At 41.6% G+C, this 21339-nt stretch overlaps 1 protein-coding gene across 2 annotated transcripts in view; it reads right to left on the reverse strand.

The window, feature by feature from the left end:
* The window catches only part of ANO6 (anoctamin 6), an 81437-nt gene that overhangs the window by 5931 nt on the left and 54167 nt on the right, over window positions 1-21339 (reverse strand). For both annotated transcript variants that reach the window (XR_008452976.1, XM_054083899.1), the window contains exons 9-17: window positions 21210-21315; window positions 19921-19981; window positions 16117-16262; window positions 14675-14752; window positions 12935-13160; window positions 11938-12107; window positions 11269-11366; window positions 8215-8345; window positions 3890-4095 (exon numbers count right to left, since the gene is read on the reverse strand). Coding sequence is in view for 1 of the 2 variants with exons in the window: in XM_054083899.1 (XP_053939874.1) it covers window positions 3890-4095; window positions 8215-8345; window positions 11269-11366; window positions 11938-12107; window positions 12935-13160; window positions 14675-14752; window positions 16117-16262; window positions 19921-19981; window positions 21210-21315 (1222 nt within the window). In the remaining variant the exon portion in view is untranslated. The remainder of the gene's footprint in view (window positions 1-3889; window positions 4096-8214; window positions 8346-11268; window positions 11367-11937; window positions 12108-12934; window positions 13161-14674; window positions 14753-16116; window positions 16263-19920; window positions 19982-21209; window positions 21316-21339) is intronic.

Consider the following 21339-nt stretch of genomic DNA (forward strand, 5'->3'; position numbering starts at 1 on the left):
ATGTATGGTTTTGCCATATAGTTAGTATCTCAAAAGTTACAGTATGAGCTAAAAATAGAAACTATGTGCTTTTCCAGTCAGTAGTTCACTCTGTAAATGAGCACGTAGTCACTCATGGGATAAAACAATCTCTTTCTGGAATGTGCACTCTGTACAGTTTTTAAATTACACCAGCTCTGCTGGATGCCTTAAAAAAGTTATACTATAATACACTTTTTTTCCTCATGAGCATGCAGTGGAGGTCAGCAGCCAAACTTACCTTAAAGTACTCTAAGGTAACCTTCAGCAAATGTGCTTGCTATCAGATGTACTTATGAGACACTTAAAAAAATCCTGCCTGATGAAGTTCAAGGAAACAACAGAAAAATCCTTCGATAACAGAAAATTATATTTCACCAGGAATGCTGAGGTTTGACTAAAAGAATTAAATAAATCATATATATATCTGATCCATCTCTGACCCTAGAAACATCCCACTCTTTTCGAGGTGCTGGCCAGCTCAAATTCATCTTGGCAGTTGCTGCCTCATAAGTTTTGGTGTCAGTACACATGGAAACTGCTCTTGGTGCAAAGATAGGCTTTTTTTGTAGCAGCTGCATAGTGCTGCTTTACACATAACAGGACCATTTGGCTTTGTCTTGCTCTCAAGATCGTCCTACTCAGTCTGCTTGTCACAAATGTAGTAGGAAATTGGATCCGTGGGTTTGTTGTGGGAAGTCTTTTCTAAACCCATGAACTCATGAACCTCTCTGTTCTGGAGGACAGTTTAACTAAGTTTAATCTAATCTCCTCTCCTCCTCTGCTGCTGCAAATTCAGAAGATTTACTTGGGAGGAAGACTTCACTGGCAAGATTTGCATCTGAGTGCCTAGCAAGAGGCCGCCTGGCTAACTCATGATGAGTGTCTCTGGTGGCCAGCACCTAGGAAGGAGTGACTAGCTGGACTCCAGGGCTCAAAGAGAAGTCTTTTGTCCCACAACAGGGGAAAAAACACTTGACAACATGGATGGAAAAAACCAGGGCAGAGACAGGGAGGAGAAAGGTGTGAAGTAAGGATCTAATGGAATCAGAAAGAGAGAGAGGTGTAGGCAGAGATACATAAAAGGGACAGAAAAAAGCTGTAGTACAGGTGTGGGACAGAGGAAGGGGCAAAGTTAAACAGCAATGGGAGCATAAGAGCTGGTTAATATCTGTATTTTATTCCCCTTCATGCCAGCCTGCAAATCATGCTGTATTTCCTAATTTTCATGAGATAGGTCAAAAATTCTCCACCGTCATGCAGCATTCCCAGCAAGAGAGCTCCAACCTGAGGAGGTATTTGGAACAGTTGTGAAAAAATGGAAGGGGAGAGAGGAGAATGGGTGGAAAAAAATGCAAACACCTTTTCTACAGTTCCTCAAACAACACTTTGGTGGTAGTGCTGGCTAAAACAATCACTGTCCCTCCTACCTCTGTTCCTAGCAGTCACTCGTACAATCATGTAGCTGTGCAGCAGATAAGATTATGGCACTGATCTGGGAGGGAATCTCAGCCAGATCCACTCCCTAGTCTGGTTCATCATGTGTTTGTCAAAGTGCTGGCACCAGCACAACACAAGAGACAGAAACAAAGGGAAAAGATAGGGAAGGGAAAGGGCAAGGAACTGAAGAGGGTGCAAGACCCAATCCTCCTCAAGTACCACCACTGCCAAATGTTGAACACTGTCCTAATGTCTTACCTTTTGAGTTGGCTTACTTTGAAGTACCTGAGAAGCTAAACTCTGGTTAAGACAAAAGCGCAAAAAAAAGACTTAAGACTGAGACTGTGGTCCAAAATTTATATTTGGTTCTTCAGAATATTGTTACAATTGAGTTCAGCTGAGAGAAAGTACAGGGAGGCATCCTAAGGCTAAAATAAACCGGTTTAAAATTTTTAAGGATACGACTTCTATTTTTGTACTATATTCTGCCTTAAATGAAATGTAGTTGGCACGCACTTTTAAAAAGTAGTTTTAAGAATTACATGCCAGTGTGCGATGAAGCAAAAATTATGTGTTGTTTATATTTACACACAGAGTAGGTGGATTTGGCTGACAAGCAATATATACTACTGTGTCTTGCAGTTGCAAGGAGAAGACCTCCCACCTATATTACTCTGTTTTTAACTGAAGTACAAGCACAGAAAGTTTTAGTTAAATATAATTTCTTTCTGTTCATTAGCTCATCCACTGAGATCATAAACGACCTAATAGCAACTGAACAGTAAGGCAAAAAAAACTCTCTTTGGATCAAATGAGTTTGATGCTGCTTCGGTGTATCATTTATAAAGATGCTGGAATACGATATTTACACAACTTTTCTTTTGTTCTTACTGATTTTTTTTTGAACGGCCCCAGGTCTCTCATCATCCTAAATCCGAACCCTGTCCCACTCTCCTCCCTTTTTTGGAATGATCTCCAGATGTGCTCCAGAGAGCTGCAAGGACAGAAATATGAAAGCTAATCCCGTGGCATACTCTCAAAGGAAAAACTTTTTTCCTCCTGAACTATGGGCTGCATTTCAGAGTACTGCATTGGAGAACTACAAACAAACAGCACATTCTCTGCTTCCCAAGCGTTACTGCACACAGTTTTCCATTTATACCATAGCTAATTAAAATCAGTCTTCAAATCAACAACAGATGCTTCGGTATCATGCAACGGCAAGTCCAGTGCCTGAGTAGCAAGTTGCAAAACTAATCGTTTTGTGCAAAAGTTGCTTGCAAACTACTTTGGTGTTCCCAAAGGTAATGCACGAAGGAGAAGATGATGGAATACCCAAGTCTAATCAACTGTAACCAGTCACACAGAAGAGAAGAAACAGTTTCTGTGTACTAAGGAAAAATCAAGGAAGGGATGGCAAAGGAAAGATTGATGGCCTATCCTAGATGTCAAACAAGAAAAAAACATTAACTAAAGGAAGAAAACAGCTTCTAGCGTTTGATCTAGTATATGGCTTTATAATCCACACTTCATTAGCAAGCAATACTGATCTCTTTGTGGTCCTTATGACACCTGCAGCAGGGCCTTTTGAACATGGCAGTCTCAGGTGCTGCGCTCCTCGCATGCTAATAACCCCACCGATGTCACTGGAAAATGCACTAAATTCACATGGACGTTAACTGTATTTAATGTGTGAGTCCTCCAGAAAGGGTGACTCTAAAAGAAACATGACTGCACTTAACAGTCACATGAACATTTGGACTGAGCGCCTGTAAAGGTGGACAGAGATAAAACCAAGCTGTCAGTATAATTCTGCACATTGAGGACTCCACTTTTCAGCAATACTTTAAGGAGTAGAACCCATAGGGAGAAAAAGGTTGCAAAGCTCTGATTAGCCTCAGCTGGGTTGTAGATAGGTAGTGATAGACACCTAAAACTATTGCTGGGTCATTTTCCTGCAGAATCTAGAGTGGGACATGAATACAGTCCCAACACGAGCCAACACATACCAGAAGAATTGTAACAGTTAGAAACAATAACAAATTATAACTTAGCTAAACTGCAACCTAATTTTTTCAGAATTCATGCATTTAGCTGTAGATGTCCGAAAAGATCTCTGCAGGTTGTGCTATAACTTTAGGAAAGACGAACTACAGTCTTGTTGTGTAACAGATTTTTCTGGAGACTCTAGCAACTCTAAAAAAAATTTCTTTTCTTTAGGTATAATATTTTAGAAAGCAGCCCTATTCTGTTTCCAAAATATCTGGAAAATAACGGAGAGCCTATTTCATAGGAGCTGAAGTTTTAAGGCATTCAAAATTATTTTACAACCATTTAAGCGCTACATTGCCACATACGGCATTCACACATTTGGATGTAACGCCTGCAGTGAAGGCATTCTACCTTTTGCAGTTGTTGGCCCAGTACTTACATTGGTGACCACTGCCAGAATGGCTATGCCTTGCAAGATGGGCTGCCAGGCGCCGATGTCTTGTGCCTTCTGTGGAACCATGCGCCTAAACTGGGTCGTCAGCTTCCATGCATCCAACCGGATCTCCAACATATTGTTAATAAGAGCCAGAAGAGGAGCCAGGGGAAACGATGCCACAAAAAGAGTCACAAAGCCAAATTGTATCACTGTCAAAGGGAGAGGTTACATACATTGATGAGGCTTTCACTTACTGGAGATAATCATATAAAAGCACATATACATTATGTACTCCAGCTGTGGCAGAGAGAGACAAGAAAGAGTGCCTGAGTTCTTAGCAAATCTTACGAGAAGATAGGAACACAACAGCACTCAAAATAATTGCTAGGTGGAGGGACAGGGAAATGTTACAACTCAGAGCACATGAAGGGGAACTTCTCAAGGTATTCAAACATTCATCATGAAGACTTGGAAATCCAGTGACTATCTGTCTCAGTGCTGTGCTGGCAAGCCTGAACTAACCATCATGTTGTTGGTGTCTGGGTGCTGCCATAAGCATATTGGCAATGCTGTGACAGAATGGATGGTGACAACACTCGAGGTCAGTCAGCTCCCAAGAGACTGGTACTGGCGACTGCAGAACCCCAGCAGAGTGGTCTGACACAAAGCTTTGCTGTACAACACCAGAACATGGCAGTGATCTGCCTCCTAGATGCATTTCTCAGAATCATAGAATCACAGAATAGTTTGGGTTGGAAGGGACCTTAAAGATCATCCAGTTCCAACCCCTCTGCCATGGACAGGGACATCTCCCTAAAGCAGGCTGCCCAAGGCCCCATCCAACCTGGCCTTGAACACCTCCAGGAACAGGGCATCCACAACCTCCCTGCGCAACCAATGCCAGTGTCTCACCACTCTCATAATGAAGAAATTCTTCCTAATGTCTAGTCTAAATCTGCCCCTCTCCAGTTTGTACTCATTCCCCCTGGTCCTATCCCCACAAGCCTTTATGAATAGCCCCTCTCCAGCTTTCCTGTAGGCCCCCTTCAGGTACTGGCAGGTTGCTATAAGATCTCCTTGGAGCCTTCTCTTCTCCAGGCTGAACAAGCCAAACTCTCTCAGCCTGTCCTCATAGGGAAGGTGCTCCAGCCCTCCAATCATCTTTGTAGCCCTTCTCTGGACCCATTCCAACAGCTCCATATCCTTCTTACATTGAGGATTCCAGAACTGGACACAATACTCCAGATGAGGTCTCACAAGAGAGGAATAGAGGGGCAGAATCACTTCCCTTGACCTGCTGGCCATGCTTCTTTTGATGCAGCCCAGGATACGGTTGGCCTTCTGGGCTGCGAGCGTACATTACTGGCTGGCTCATGTTAAGCTTCTCATCGACCAGCACCCCCAAGTCCTTCTCTGCAGGGCTGCTCTCAAGCATGTCATCCCTGTCATGTACTGAAAACGGGGATTGCCCCCACCCAGTGCAGGACCTTACACTTGGCCTTGTTGAGCCTCATGAGGTTCTCACAGGCCCACTTCTCCAGTCTGTCCAGGTCCCTGTGGATGACATCCCCTCCTTCCAGTGTGGCAACTACATAATTCGGCTTGGTGTCATCTGCAAACTTGCTGAGGGTTCACTCAATCTCACTGTCAATATCATTGATAAAGATATTGAACAGCACCAGATCCAGTACGGACCCCTGAGGGACACCACTTGTCATGGATTTCCATCTGGACTTCAAGCCATTGACCACTACTTTCTGAATACAACCATCCAATCAGCTTCTTATCCACCTTACCATCCACCCATCAAATCCATATTTCATCAATTTAGAGAGAAGGATGTTGTGGGGGACTGTGTCAAAGGCTTTACAGAAGTCTAGCTAGATCCACATCTGTCAGTTTACCCGTGTCCACTGCTGTGGTTACCCCATCATAGAAAGCCTCCAAGTTGGTTAGACAGGACTTGCCCCTGGTGAAGCTATGCTGGCTGCCATTAATCACCTCCCTGTCCTCCACGTGCTTTAGCATAGCTTCTAGGATGTTATGTTCCATGATCTTCCCAGCCACACCGGTGAGGCTGACAGGTCTGTATCTCTCAGGGTCGTCTTTTCTACCCTTTTAAAAAATGGCCACAATGTTACCCTTCTTCCAGTCACCAGGGACTTCTCCTGACTGCTATCACTTTTCAAATATCATGGAGAGTGGCTTGGCAACCACATCTGCTAATTCCCTCAGGACGCTAGGATGCATCTCATCAGGTCCCATGGACTTGCATATGTTCAGGTTCCTCAGGTGTTCACAAACCTGATCCTCCTCTACCATGGGAGGGGGTTTACCACCCCTGGTCACCATCTTGTCATCCCATGACCCAGGAGGGGTGAGGAGAGCACTTATTGGTGAAGACTGAGGCAAAAAAGTTGTTAAGTACCTCATCCTTCTCCTCATCTGTTGATACATGATCCCCATTTCCAGTCATCAGTGGGGGTAGGTTCTCTTTGATCTTTCTCTTTTGATTGATGTACTTCTAAAAGCCCTTCTTGTTGGTCTTTACTTCCCTTGCCAAGTTCAGCTCCAGCTGCACCTTGGCCTTCCTGACTTCATCCCTACACAAGCGGGCAGCGTCTCTATACACGCCCCAGGTTCCCTGTCCCTGCTTGCACTGCCTGTGCAGTTCCTTCTTTTTCAGTTTAACCAGCAGGTCTCGACTCAGCCATGCCGGTCTCTTATCTTTCCTGCCTGATTTTCTACATACAGGGACTGAGAGCTCTTGCGCCCTGTAGAAAGCTTCCTTAAATATATTCCAGCTCTGTTCCACTCCCTTGTCTCGGAGGACCATGTCCCAGGGGGCCCTACCAAGCAACTCCTTGAAGAGCTGGAAGTCTGCTTTCCTGAAATTTAGTGTCCCAACTATACTCCTCACCTGTCCCACACCCCTGTGGACTTTGAACTCCACCAGTGCATGATCACTGCAGCCCAGGCTGCCACCAATCCTAATGTCACTGATGAGTTCGCTTGCATTGGTGACCATAAGGCCCAGTATTGCTTCTCCTTGGTTGTGGGTCACTACCAGCTGGACTAAGAAATTATCCTCCATGCACTCCAGGAGTCTCCTGGATTGCCTACAGCTTGCCGTGCTACTTCTCCAGCATACATCTGGGTGGTTGAAACCCCCAAGAAGGATGAGAGCTTGCGAGCGCGAAGCCTCCTGTAGCTGGAGGAAGAAGGCTTCATCAGTTGTCTCTCCTTGATCGGGTGGCCTCTAGTATACATTAACCACAAGGTTCTCATTGGTTCTTCCATCTTTAATTTTTACTTACAAGCTTTCAACCTGTTCGTGGCTAGACTTCAACGACAGCTCTTCACATTCTATCCATTTCCTGGGATGCAGGGCAACGCCTCCACCCCTCGTTCCTGGTCTGTCTGTCCTGAACAGCCTGTAGCCATCGATAGCCACATTCCAGTCATGGCACTCATCCCACCACATTTCCATGATGGCAACCAGATCATAACTTTCAAGTAGCACAGCAGCTTCCAGCTCCTCCTGCTTGCTACCCAAGTTTGGTGCGTTAGTGTAAAGGCACTTCAGGTGGGCTGCCGGATGCATCACCTTCCCAGCGGACCTTCTATTACCTATAAAGTCTTTTGGAGAAGTCTCCTTCCTAACACCTGACACCTGTCCTTCCACCTCTTGTTAAGGGCTAGCTCAGTGTTAGCCCCCTCCCCCTTCGTATCTAGTTTAAAGCCCTATCTACAAGCCCCACAACCTCCTGGGCAAAGATCCTTCCCCTCTCTGAGAAAGGTGGCTCCCATCTGAAGCCTGTAACCCCGGTGCCATGTAGGCCATCCTGTTATCAGGAAATCCAAAGTTATTGTTGTGACACCAGCCACGGAGCCATGTATTAATAGACTGGACCCGTCTGAGCTGTTCTATGTCACCACTTGTTATTGGGAGGAGGGAAGAAAAAAACCACCTGGGCCCCTGATTCCCTCAGTGGCCATCCCAAGGCCTTAAAATCACTTTTAATCTCCCTTGCGCTTCTTACAGCTGCTTCATCGCCTCCCACATGGAGCAGCAGTAATGGGGCAAAGAAGCAGTAGTTCTCCTCTTTGTACAATCATGTGTTGTTTCCTAGTTATAAGCTGGATTGTGGCATAGCTGCTTAACAAATGCTTGCAAAACCATCTATAATGGCTCATCAAAACCTGTCTTGGAAAACATCCATATCTCTTCTGTCTATAAACTTATTAAGCACTGCTTGTATGAAGATTTCTTTAGAGCATGTTTGTATCCAGCAGGGATAGAGAATCTGAACTAAACTGCCACTTACCCATTTCAAGATACTCATAAAACAGTCCAAGTTTTCCAATGGGCTGCAGGTGGTAGTCCTGTTCCCAGCGTGGAACAACTTTTTCTGATCTTGCAGCTGCACAGTGTCTTCCGATTAGATTCTTAACCCAACTATCAGCCGGAGAGAAAAAGACCACTAACATTGGTAAAACAACCTCAAAAGTTCAGTAAAAGGAAAAAAAAAAACATCTGTGCTGCTAAAGCTTTGAACAGTGGATTTAATTATTCTTGAATTATTGAAAACTCGCTTCAAACATGAGTATAGTCTTCTGTTGCCTTATCTTCAAACCAGTTATTTATAACCATAAATAACAGTTTTAAAGGTCAATGTATCAGAATCATAGTGATTTATACTTATATTGTACAGATGAGTGCCCACATAAAATTCAAGGTAACAAGAAAATAAGTTAAATGGAAGCCTCCGGTTAGACAGATGAATTCCTTCTGATCACAGAATTCACAGAATGTTTGAGGTTGGAAGGGATCTTCAGAGGTCATTTGGTCCAACCTGTCCTTGCACACACAAGGCCTCCTAGAGCTGGCTGCCCAGGACTGTGTCCAGATGGCTTTTCAATATCTCCAAGGATGGAGACCTCATACCCTCCCTGGGCACCCTGTGCCAGTGCTTAAGTGTCCCTCACAGTAAAAAGGAATTTTCTTATGTTCAGAGGGAACCTCCCGTGTTTCAGTTTGTGTCCATTGCCTCTGTTCCTGTCACTGGGCATTAGTCATGGAGATTAGTCTGCCTTCCCCTTCCTTACTCTCACCCTTCAGGTACTTGTACATATTGATGAATCCCACCCCCCCCCGAGCCTTCTCATCTCCAGGTTGAACTGTCCCAGGCTCTCCTCATATGTGAGGTACTCCAGTCCCTTAATCACTCCTGTGGCCCTTTGCTGGACTTTCTTCAATATGTCCGTGTTTCTCTTATACCAGGTGGACCAGAACTGAGCACAGCACTCCAGGTATGGCCTCCCCAGTGCTGACTAGAGGGGAAGGATCACTTCCCTTAACCTGCTAGCAACAGTCGTCCTAATGCAGCCGTGGATACCACTTAGCCTTCTTTAAAGCAGGGTCACATTGCTGGTTTGCATTGAACTTGGGTGTCCACCAGGATCCCGAGTCTCTTTTCTACCAAGCTGCTTTCCAGATGGGTGGTCCCCAGCACGTACTGGTGCACGGGGTTGTTCTTCCCCTGGTGCAGGACTTCGCACTTCCTCTTGTTGAATTTCATGGATTCTTGTCAGCCCATTTCTCCAGCCTGTCAAAGTCCCCCTGGGTGCTAGTACAACCCTGTGATTTATGAGTCCGGTGTTGTCAGCAAACTTGCTGAGGGTGCACTCTGTGTCCCCTCAACTAGATCATTAATGAAGACAGCAAACAGGACAGGACTCAGTACTGACCCCTGGGGTACACCGCTAGTGACCAGCCTTCAGCTCGACTTCGTGCCTCTGATCGCTGTCTTCTAAGCCTGGCCACCCAGCAAGCTTTCAGTCTATCTCTCTGTCTGCTCATGCAGTGCATATTTCAACAGCTTCTCTACAATTTATTTATGGAAGACAGTGTCAACAGTCTTGCTGAAATCCAAGTAGACAATATCCACTGCTCTCCTCTCATCTACTAAGCCAGTGATTTCCTCATATAGTAGGTTAGCAGGTTGATCAACTATGACTTCCCCCTGGTGAATGCATGCTGACTACTTCTAATGACTTTCTCGTCCTTCATGTGCCTGGAAATGGTTTCCAGGATTAGCTGCTCCTTAATCTTCCCAGCGATTGAGGTGGGGGATGATCTTCTCATCTGAAAGGCTTGTATGAGAATTTAAGAAAAATTATGAATTGGCTGTAGCCTTTTCAGCAGTCAAGGAACCATATTGAAAAAAAAGGATAATGGGGTTGAATGTCTATGAACAGAAGAAAAACCAAAACGGTTCTTTTTACAATGCAAAGATGCAGAATGAGAGAGCAATTAAGAACTAGATACTCAGAATTTCAGCACCTAAATGTTACTTGTAATCCTGGGAAGCGAATTCAAAATTCTGATCAAATGAGTATATTTCCTCTGCACAGAAGGGGGAGTTAATTGTCTATGGCTAGAACTGACCTCTCAGGCATACTCAGTCTAGAGAGCCTTCCCCAGGTAAAAAAAGATGCTGAAAAGAAGGATGGGTCTATAGGTCCATCTGTAGCCAGCAGCATGTATGGAATACTGAGGTCTAGAGGAATTATATCTCAGCAGTACATCCCAGCCTCAACTCTACACAGTATTTACAACACACTTTATAGTGGGTTCACTGTGCAGTGAAGGAGCACAATTCCTAGGCTTGGAAGAACCACAGCCAGAACAAACACAATGACAATGCTACGGGCTAGTACTTATTGTACTCAGGAGGGCAGGAGCAAATCAGGAGTTTCCTACTCCAAGCAACATAACAGCCACTGATTAGCATAAAATAAAGAACAAGTCCTGGAAGAAGGAACAGAGTCCTGGACAATGTCTTAACCTAAATTAAATGAAGGGCATTCATGATTAGCATTTTGCCTACTGTTTCCATTAAAACATGACCTTCCAGAGATCTGCCCCACTGAAAGAGACCGTATTTACATTACTATGAATGTAAAATATGACTGCAAAACTAAATTATTTAAATTATAGTATTTACTTATGCATGATTTTTAAAATCCCCATGTACAACAACAAATCATGCCACTCAATATTAAGCAACTGTATTTAGTTTAATATTTTCAGGGCTTCTGTTGCCTCACTTTTAAGTATCCAACCTGAAGCACTGATTTGCAGAGAAAGGAAGCATTTTTGATTAGAACTAAAATTAGTCAGAATGACAGAGGCAGAAGCTCAGAGCTACCAGACCAAAAATATCCAAACTGCCTAAAAAGGCCTCAAGAGACTAGTCTTATTCTTTTAGAATACAATATGCACCTATGAAACTTAGTGACCAAATATCTGAATGCATCGAGCATAAACAGTATCTTCCCAGTATGAAAGAACAGATTGCTGAATCATTTGAACTTACGGAAGAAGCACTTCTTGAATGTTGTTCCAGATTGCTTTACCTCCTACTATGATGGCGAGCTGAGTTGTGAGTTCAAGGAGACATCCGCCCGGATCACACTGAAGGTTGAGAAAGACATGAAAAATTATTGAAGTTGGTAACTTCTCAGGGATGAATGAAACATTTAAAATAATGCATTCCTGTTTTCATTATGATAATATTTCTTAAAGCAATGCAAGAAGACTATTTAGGCAAACCCTTTCAGTCCTGTATGCAAAAGCCAATTCCAGACCACATATGATTATACATGGTAGGTTGACAGGACACTAGTGAAAGAGTGAAATGCCAGGTGAAGTCATGCAGGTTTGTACTGTGCTGTCACCAGGCAAGGGCCACCAGCAGAACAGGAATGCTTCTACTCATGTTTTCCCCTTCCAGTTGGTGCTGATTCACAGATTGTTGGACTATGGGCAAATAAACTTGTCTGGGTACGCATAATACATTTCTAAGCCTAACTCGTCTCATGTCATATTAATTTATGCTGTTGGTTACTAAGGAGGCAATTGGCTTGAGAGGCAGCCCATTTTTGAACCCTCAGGTTGAACACATACAACTGTGTTATACACTGCAGCAGAATACCTGGACTAATGGCTCCTGCTGTTTAAAACAAACACTATCACACATTCTTACCTCTTCAATGCGATACTTTCCTAGCCAATAAACTGGATTTCCAGGGTGACCTACAAATTTACCCTTAAAAAAAGCTATGTAGAAGCATGAAGAATAGTAGTTGACAAATTGGAACAAGAACATCTTTGTGGTCAGACTGTTTTCATAATCGGTCTGTGTCCTTGGAAGCTCTGCAATTAAAAAAATAAACTGAGAAAAGTGCCAACCTACAAGTAAGCTACAAGCTGCTTCAGAGCCTCAGCTGGAAAAGTGTATGTATGCTCTGTATTCCTTAGTATGATTACGAACATTATTAATTAGATTGTACATAATTTCTGTGTAGACTGTAACTATTATGCTAATTCTAAAACTGTATGAGTTGTAAAAAGGAAATAATTTGTTCCATGACAATAAAGCAAAAATTCTGATAACTCAGGGGGAAAAAACCCACCCAAATCTAGCACATTTAGGAAAGATGCAAATGTAACACTTTGAACTCATTAAATAGTACGGAATGAAACTATAATAAAACACTGCACTACTTCACATCTAAAGTAAAATAGCTACTTTAATATTGATGGGCTGCATATAAAAAATAATAATATTTGTGACTGTTTATCTATTTAATAACATGGGAATGGTATCTAGCTTTGGAACAGTGACCTTATTTCATTTATTTACAAGAAAATAGCTATTCTCCCCATAAACAAAAGCTAATGTAATTGAATGTGTTATGCCTTACTGATCTGTTTTCATAAAGCTTGGTTATAATAGTAATTTTCTTTGCTTTGTCTGTTTCACAAGCACAAAATGGTAAACAATTGATCTTTCATGCTGGCTATACAGGAAGTTTTCAGGCAAAGAGCCATTTCTAGATGGCATTGTATGATTTGGTGGGAAAATTTTGAAATACATGGTACAGGTGTTCACTTATTGTACTTCTTATTATATGTACAAATGGCAATTTTTCTTGCTATTTTACCCCAAGTTTTTATCTAGCTGAGGTATGGCAGCATACCAAAGTCAGTAATCAGGATTGCCACTTTTTCATAGATGACATTGAGAACCATAATGACTACAAAGCTGATGAGCGAAGCAGTTACTGAAGTGGCTGTCTGCGGAGTCAGGTACTTGCGGATGGCTTCTGTTCCACTAATGTGCTGTGACAATGTTGAAGAAAACACCAGGAAAACTGAGAGTCTGTAGACAATGATTCCAATAACTGAAGCAATAATCAAAAGAATCTGCCAAGGGAATGCAAGAAAGATGTTAATACTGAGCCACTGGCTTTGGGAAAACGTGAGTTTGAGTTGCTTTTTACAATAGGCAAAAGGAAATCAATTGTGTGACTGTCATTCTGCCACATAAGATGAGTGCAAGAGGATGCTCAAGAAAGATATTATAGAAGGCAATACATTTACAATTCATAAAAGAAGTCTTTTTTTTTCATGCAGCATAGTCAATCTGCAGGAAAGAAAAGAGATGGTCTGGTTTATGACTAATAACACATTTTATACCAATGCAAATTAAGACAATGAAATGTGTAATCAAATCTTACGCCTCAAGGCAGGCGATGGTTTCAGGAGTTAAGAAAAAAATCTCCATTTTCTGACACTGGGCAACTGACAGGATGGCAAATGTGCTAGCAGGTCTGCATTGATTATGGAGAGGGCTGTACCTTTTCTTTCACATGGTACAATTACAGACTAGACACCACTCAAGGGAATGGAAAAATTTTAAGCCAAGTGATGTAATCTGCAGGAGTTGTAATAATGATCCATGTACCTAAGCTTGCTTGTCATCTGCTCTCTTTCTGCTTCTCCTGCTTTTATTTCTTGTTAGTTCTCTAGCTATTCAGATTAAGGTGTTCAGAGCTGTAAATCTTTTTTCCACTACCTGCGAACTGCTGTGAATCCACCTGCCTCCCTGCTCCCTACACATAATAACACAGCGCAGTAATACAAATCAGAAACCCAGACCAAGTATCTTCCCTTCAACCTGAAGTACTGTCTATTTAAATCCAACAGTAAGCCAGTATTCTTTCCTTTGTGTTTAAGACATATTAACACTGAGGCTCTCCTGGGCTGCCAGCCACCACTCTTACTTCCTAGCTGCCTCTTGTCACCTAGGATGAGGTCTTTTCCAGCTGCTGTTTGTGCTACAGGCAAGAAGAACCTGCAGCATGCTAAAACACCAAGCTTTACAAGGTGACCTCTCTGGGCACGTTCACCGTGTTATCTATTGTTTAATGGGTGACTGGACTGCTTTCAAGTTTTGGTTGTAATTAAAGCAACAGCTCTGGAAGATTAGAGAGTGCCCAGTTTTGCTCTGTTAAGGGAAATTAAAACCCTGAAAAAGGTCCAGGACTGTGAGACATGATATTGAAGCAAAAAGCCAGAAAAGTAGGCTAGAGATATAAACCAAGGTCTTACCCCTGCTCCCCCCACCAAAAGCAACGACATTTGTCGTAAATAACGAGGGAAAAAACAATGGACCACATTTGCAAGAACAACTCACAAGATAGAGCTGAAGGCTATTTTGAGATGTATTTTCTGCTGACTGCATGCAAACGAGCCCTTGGTGACTATAGCTACCTTCTTAATGCGGGTCCATACCTTCCAGGCTTAGTTTATCCATCAGATGGTAAACCAGCTGAACATGTTCCATTGTTACCTTTGTTCAGTTCAGGAGGATATTTTTTTAGACATTTAGTAGAGAAGTGAATTCATGAGGTGAAATAATAAGAGCAGAACTTTACCCAGAAGAAGACTGCACTTGTACAGAAAGTCATCCGTATGCACTTTCCACAGGCAGTGTATGGCACATGTTCTTCTTGCTGTAAAAGGTTTAGAAACAGATCAAGGATGCACCAAATATTTTCTTCAATTTTATTAACTCCAATTTTATTAGCTCCAATTAAACACTTTATGACATGGAGGGCAGGAAAAACATCCCTGTTTTTGTTTCCTTTCCTTCTTTGCTATTCTGGAAACTCACATTTATTCATGATTTGTTCAAAAGTCTTGCCTGATCACGTGTCTTTTTTCTTTCTTTTTCTGCCCATTCTAAGATAAAAATGACTTCCATAGAGGCTAAGTGTTTGCTAAAATCAGCAGACATTAAAATTTTGATCCTCTATCTCCATACTTCTCAATTTATCCTATAGGAACAATGGGACAGCTTTCCCAAGGAAAATGCTTATCTCAATATGGTGGTGTGAAAACTCACTGAGTCTTTATAGGATCTATGAGGATCAAAATCATTAAGTTTTATCATATTCTTCACTTTCTGAACAAACTTTCTAGCTATAGCTCAGACATTAAAGGTAACACAGGTTTATAAGCTTTTAAACAGAACCAGTGTTTTTGTAGTACAAGGTATAAAAAGATGTATACAGGATAGTTTCAACTATGACAGTTAATACTGAAACTTTTCAAGTGCCCTTTAATAAACATTAGTATAATGTAGATGGAATGTGAAAGCAATGCAAATGATCAGATAAATGCCAGAATAACTGTTGACAGAGAATAATAAAAAGTGAAGCTGATCTGGAGTGAGCTACAGAAGCTAAAGCTACTCAAAATGTGTAATAAATAGAGATCTAAACTAAGATCCTCACAAATCTGAATCCTATTTCATTTAAATGAGGATTATCCTTGTCCCTGTAAGTTTGCCCTTATTGATAGTAATTGCATCCACATGCACTTGGCAACAATACCTATTTATACCTTTCAAACAGAAACATCTTTGGTTAAAAAAAACAGTCTTGGCACGATTTATAATCTTTCCCTCTATTTCACCCTTTTTTTCCTCATTCATTCTTAGAGAAAGATAGTGAATGCTCAGTGATCTTGGCCTCAAGCAGCAACACTGTATCATTTCTTGGGGGATTTAATAAAATAGTCTTAGTCTCCTAAGCTGGAGATGATGCCTACTTCTGTTTGTTTAAGACACAGGAGCCTCAGCAGTGCAAGCTCCTCCAACAGGCAATCACTTCAAAGTGCCTAGTTATATTTATAGTATAAATTCCCTCCCATGCATCTGTACTTTGTAAGTTCACTAGTTCCAGGTCAGCTTATCAACTCTCCTTGAAGAACTGCTGATTTATACAACTCCAGTCCAGCTTCACCATTTTCATTGTGTCACTTTCACAACATGCCTGTTGCAATAGCCATCACCAGTTATCAAAATTCTCCTTACCTGTGTGATTTCATTCATTACTACACGAGTGCACTGAGCTTCATATTCTGGGCGAACTTGTTCTTCTTGCTCTAAGTACTCAACTGTGTCCCATTCATACTCCAGTTCAGCCTGCCTTCGCTTCCAAAACTCCAAAAACAAAGTAACTATCCAGAAGATAAACAAAGTGAGAAATACTGCATGAGCATTGGACAGTGCTTGACCCCAACTATAGTATGTGGTTTAGTTTTCCCTACAGATTTCCACAGACATGGAACGAAACCCTTGTGAGCTAACAGGATGTAGAAAATAGCTGGATCTACTTCTTTATGCAATTATTGCTTTGGATATATAAGTAATTGAATAAGGGAAACCTGGGTTAAGTGGAGTTGTAAGCACATGCTAAAGAGTAACGATAAACTTGTTTGCTTTCTGCCAATGGCTAGAATTTGAGCACTCTGGATTCCATATAGACTGTGTTGGAAAAAGTTTATCATGAGATGCATAAGAAAGCAAGCTGGTTGGATAGGTGAAGACAAAATGCTGAAGTGTTCAGGACTTCCAGAAAAAAGAGCTCATTGTGCCAAAAAATGTCCATAAGAAAAGGCTCATGTTCATTCAGTGTGTAGTTTTCGTGTGGAGAAATTATCGGCTTGCAAACTACAGGCAGCAATGACGGCTCAGGTAAACTGGCTGAAACACAGCTATCTTTCCTCCTCTACTAGCACGAATGTGAAGGGGCTGCAGGTCCTTTTGCATGGCATGGAGCTGAGAAACTCTCTGGCTCAGTAGTTTCCCTGGACTGTGTTGCTACAACTGAAAGCACTGGGGGACCAGGTACACTGATGCCGAAGTGCTGCTGGATTGACAAGCATCGAGTCAAAGTAATTAACTTGGCCCAAGACATGATGCAAGTAAATCTGGCAGCAGAGGCAATGACGATGGATCCAGCCGAAAAGAGTGTCAGTACCAGGGTCCTCAGTACATCCCGATGCTTTATTACTGAAGACAGAGCATTCTCGGATTAAATGAGTGGTGTGGCTCTGCAGCACTGCCTCCAGGAGGCGTTAGTATCCACCACTGCACTCCTCATTACTCCTGTTGTCTGGGAGTAATTTACCTCAAAAGTGCCTTTTTTTTTTTTTTTTTTAGTTAGTTTGGCCCCTCATCCTGCATGACAAAACATCAGTGGCATTCAGTTATAAGTCAAAACATCAAAGGTTATTTCCAAAATCTGGTGTGGTCAATAAAACCTAAAATGAGGCATTTGAAACCCAAGAAACTCCATGGGCTGGGCTGTGAGACGACCTTGGCATCTGCACATAGGCAAAATCCCAGGAAACTGTCCTCACTTCATTATTCAGGGGCCTCTTTCACCAGGACTTCTTTGCTTCTTCATGCCTATAAGCACTAAGGCCATTCCCAGCAGTGGGACAAAGGTTCACATCTGCCTTCTCCTGCAGAGCAAGGAGATTAGTCTTTCATAAACCTCTAAGTGCTGCCTAGCCCAAATCACAGGAAGCTACAAGCTATACCAATTCGCTCCAGCTGCAAATCCAGCTGCTGATGAAGGGTCCAGAAGTGCAGAGCCGCCTTCTGTGATAGTCTGTGCAAACAGCAAGAGAAGGGTACATAACATGGGGATGGCTTCCTCAGCCCCAGTACAAAGAAAACTTGTACTAGCTAAAACAAGCCAGCAGCCAAGTTGTGTCTTTCAGATCAGGGAAGGAGCTGCTGCTGCATTTGACATTTTCCTGTTATTTTGAACTAGCATCTTTTCTAACAGTGGAAACAAATTACGTTTCAGAATTAGGAGATCTGAGTGCTAATTCTGTCTCACATTGGTAATTTGTGGTGTTCCGTTTCACGTGTCCCTCAAGACTGCCATTTAGTACAACCCAGGTATTCTGCCTCTGAAGATGCGTCACCAAAGACTGAAAAGAAATGCCTGCACTGGAGAACAGTTGTTTGTTCAAGAAGGAGATCCATTGATGGCAGCAAGTCAACTGAAAGTTGCCTCTTGTTCATGACCTTTGCCGATCTAGTCACGTCACCATGGAAGAAGAGGCAGAAGTTGGTCCAGAGCATTAATGTATAGAGGGCTAATTCTCAAGGCCGAATTCCCTGGTGTTTGCAGTGCTTTAAGGTCTTTAAAGAGAATATACTAAAAAAAAGGCAGTTATTAAGAGTGTATTGAAGCTGATGGAGCAATAATTTATCTAAATTTATAATATTGTTTTAATTATTTTGGACCAGGAGGTCTTCAAAAGTCTTAGAGCAAGATGAAATTTATAGCTGGAATTGCACCAGGACCATGGATCATTTGGATTCAGTACAGTTTTGACAGAACTGAGGGGAGATCTTATTGCTCTCTACAACTACCTGAAAGGAAGTTGTGGAGAGGAGGGAGCTGGGCTCTTCCCCCAAGTGACAGGGGACAGGACAAGGGGGAATGGCCTCAAGCTCTGTTGGGGGAGGTTCAGGCTGGACATCAGGAAAAAATGTTTCACAGAAAGGGTCATTGGGCACTGGCAGAGGCTGCGCAGGGAGGTGGTGGACTCACCTTCCCTGGAGGTGTTTAACGGGTGGATGAGGTGCTGAGGGGCATGGTTTAGGGATTGTTAGGAATGGTTGGACTTGATGAACTAGTGGGTCCTTTCCAACCTACTGATTTTGTGATTCTATGATTCTGTGAATTTCTGTAATACAATTCCCCTCATACAGTGGACTTTCGACAAGAATGCTAACAGACCTTGCGGCCATCACTATAACCACGCAGCTTAACTTTGTAATTATTAATTTTGGAACTATTCTTCAAAACAGGAAATTCTAATTAAAAAGTGAATTGCAAATAAATTAACTATTGAGATGACAGGAGAAGATTATGTTACTATCAAGCTTCTAGTTTTCTTTTATTCAGACAAATTCCTGCTGGTATTTTGATTTTATTATATATTTTGAAAGAAATCTTTTCGAGATGATATGTTTCATTTTATCTTTCTTTAAAGTAATGGCTATTTTGAAGCACCTTGGGTCATGATAGAAAAATAAAAATACAATGTATTTTACAAAGAAAGCAATTTAGGAATTCTTGTCAGTCTGCTTATGAATTCAAAATGTTAGAGGAGTTATATTCTCTACAGTATTCCCTACACAGACCTAACATTGAACTTATTTTGGTAATTTCTGGATTAGACAGTGCAATAAAAGCTGGCTAACCAAGTTGCTCATACGAACAAATGAAACTGTTTCTGAGAAAATAAACTGTGTTTAATCCCTCGAATACAGCACCAAGAGGTTTCATTCATGGGAAGCATCTTGGTTTCAGATACATTTTCTCTGCTAAAAGATAAAATTAGTGCTTGCAACTACTATACTTTTTACAATCAATTCCTTAAATAAAGAGAGGAGGAAAATATTCCTGGGAAATAAAATAAATTATTTTTCATTTGCCTTGCAGTCACACAGCTGTTAATGGGCAGAGGCAGCTCCAAAACTCTTTGGAAAACAAACCAGCTTCCCTGCCAGATATACTTAAGCATCTGGGTGGCTCCTGCTGGATGAACATGAGGCAGCCTTAATCAATTCCCTCAGACTTTTCTCCAAGTCAAACAAAACAAAACAGACACTGATGACCAACTCTAAGTTCTTAGATTTCTTAAGATACTAGAAAAGAGTTCCTGTGAATGTAGGTATGTTCTATGGAACTACTAATGAATTCCCGAGTGTTAGAAAAGGAAGTTGTTGCAAATTTATCCATCTTGGCAGATGCTGGAGGCTTGGCCAAAATTAGATGACAAACCACAGTTGTTGAAATCAACTTACCCCATATTCCCATAAATACTGCAAACACCAGTGTTCCAAAGCTATCAAATATACAGAGTTTCTGGAAAAATGGGAAAGAAAAAAAAAGGCCTAAAATATAATTGACCATTTCTTTTTTTCTTCTAGACTGACCCAGAACAGAAGCTGCTTACTGAAGACATTGATTTTCAGCTTTTATGTATTTAATAAACAATCTTTATTAATATAATTTCCTCAATTTTTTGTCAATGTACACTACCCTCCAGTAAACTAAGGAAATTAAATGCAAAGCCCAGAATTAAAAATATAAGCCAAACAGGCAGCAATAGGATAATAAAATGGTGTGCTACCAAAATTCCTTCCATCTGTTGCACAGGAAGAGGATAAATAGTACTTCTGGTCTGGGAACTCAGTACAGAGTTATGCATTTTTAATACAGCCACAAAAAGGCAATGGACACATTTGGTTGTCGTGAGCAGGATGGCAACAAATCAAGCTAGTTAGTAAAAATACATTTTGATGAGGTACTTCTGTGGTCACAATTTGCCTTGTCTTTCCATTGTAGCCTTTTCCCTTTATTTGTATATCTTGTACCCTACTTGCAGAAGTAACACATTAAAGCTGGTCAAAATATTTTTGATGAATAGCTGAAAGATTACAGTTTTGGGAGTGACTGAATCTCTGGAAAGGAATGACAAAAGGCTAATGTTAGCCAAGTAAGACAAGGTAATGGAGAAATAAAATGAGATTCCTCTAGACAGGAACTCAGAGAGTTCCTGCAAGAGTCTGGCTGCATCACGGCAAACAGGACATAGCTGGGTCACAGCTTCTGTCACGGCCAACATCAGTCTCTCTTTGTACCGTTATCCTTCTCGACAACAAGGTCCAAATTCAAGGCATGGATCCAGATAACTTCTTTGAGGAGGGAGAGGGCAGAATTCAGAAATGTCAAAACATGCTTTAAACATTTCCTTAGCAAAATTGATTCAGAGCTACTGAATCAAGACTTCAGTAATTTTATTTCTTTCCCCCCATAGTACTACCAAGTGAAACCAAAGTGTTTCATTTTCAATTATTTTAATCAAATATTCATGTGAAATAAAAAAAATACCTTTTTCATCTTAGGTCAAATTGGAGCAATTAGTGTTGGTTTTACTTTTCAAAGTTCAATCACTGTATCAACAGGAACAACTAGTAGCACAGTTCTAGCAATTCTGAGGACATTAGTGGAGGAACATAATTTTATATGCACTAGTAGAGAAAGTGCAACTAAAGTTCAATAGCATGTCTATAAATGTAAATGTAGTTACCTTGGATGATTCACAAGTGATGGTGAGGTTCCAGTAGGTACATACTTTATCACACTGAGGGCACATTATGATATTACCTCCTATGTTGGGATCACATACTTCTTGGCTAAAAACAAAACTAGTTGTCACT

This window comes from Cuculus canorus, chromosome 1, assembly GCF_017976375.1.
Source record: "Cuculus canorus isolate bCucCan1 chromosome 1, bCucCan1.pri, whole genome shotgun sequence".
Lineage (NCBI taxonomy): Eukaryota > Metazoa > Chordata > Aves > Cuculiformes > Cuculidae > Cuculus > Cuculus canorus.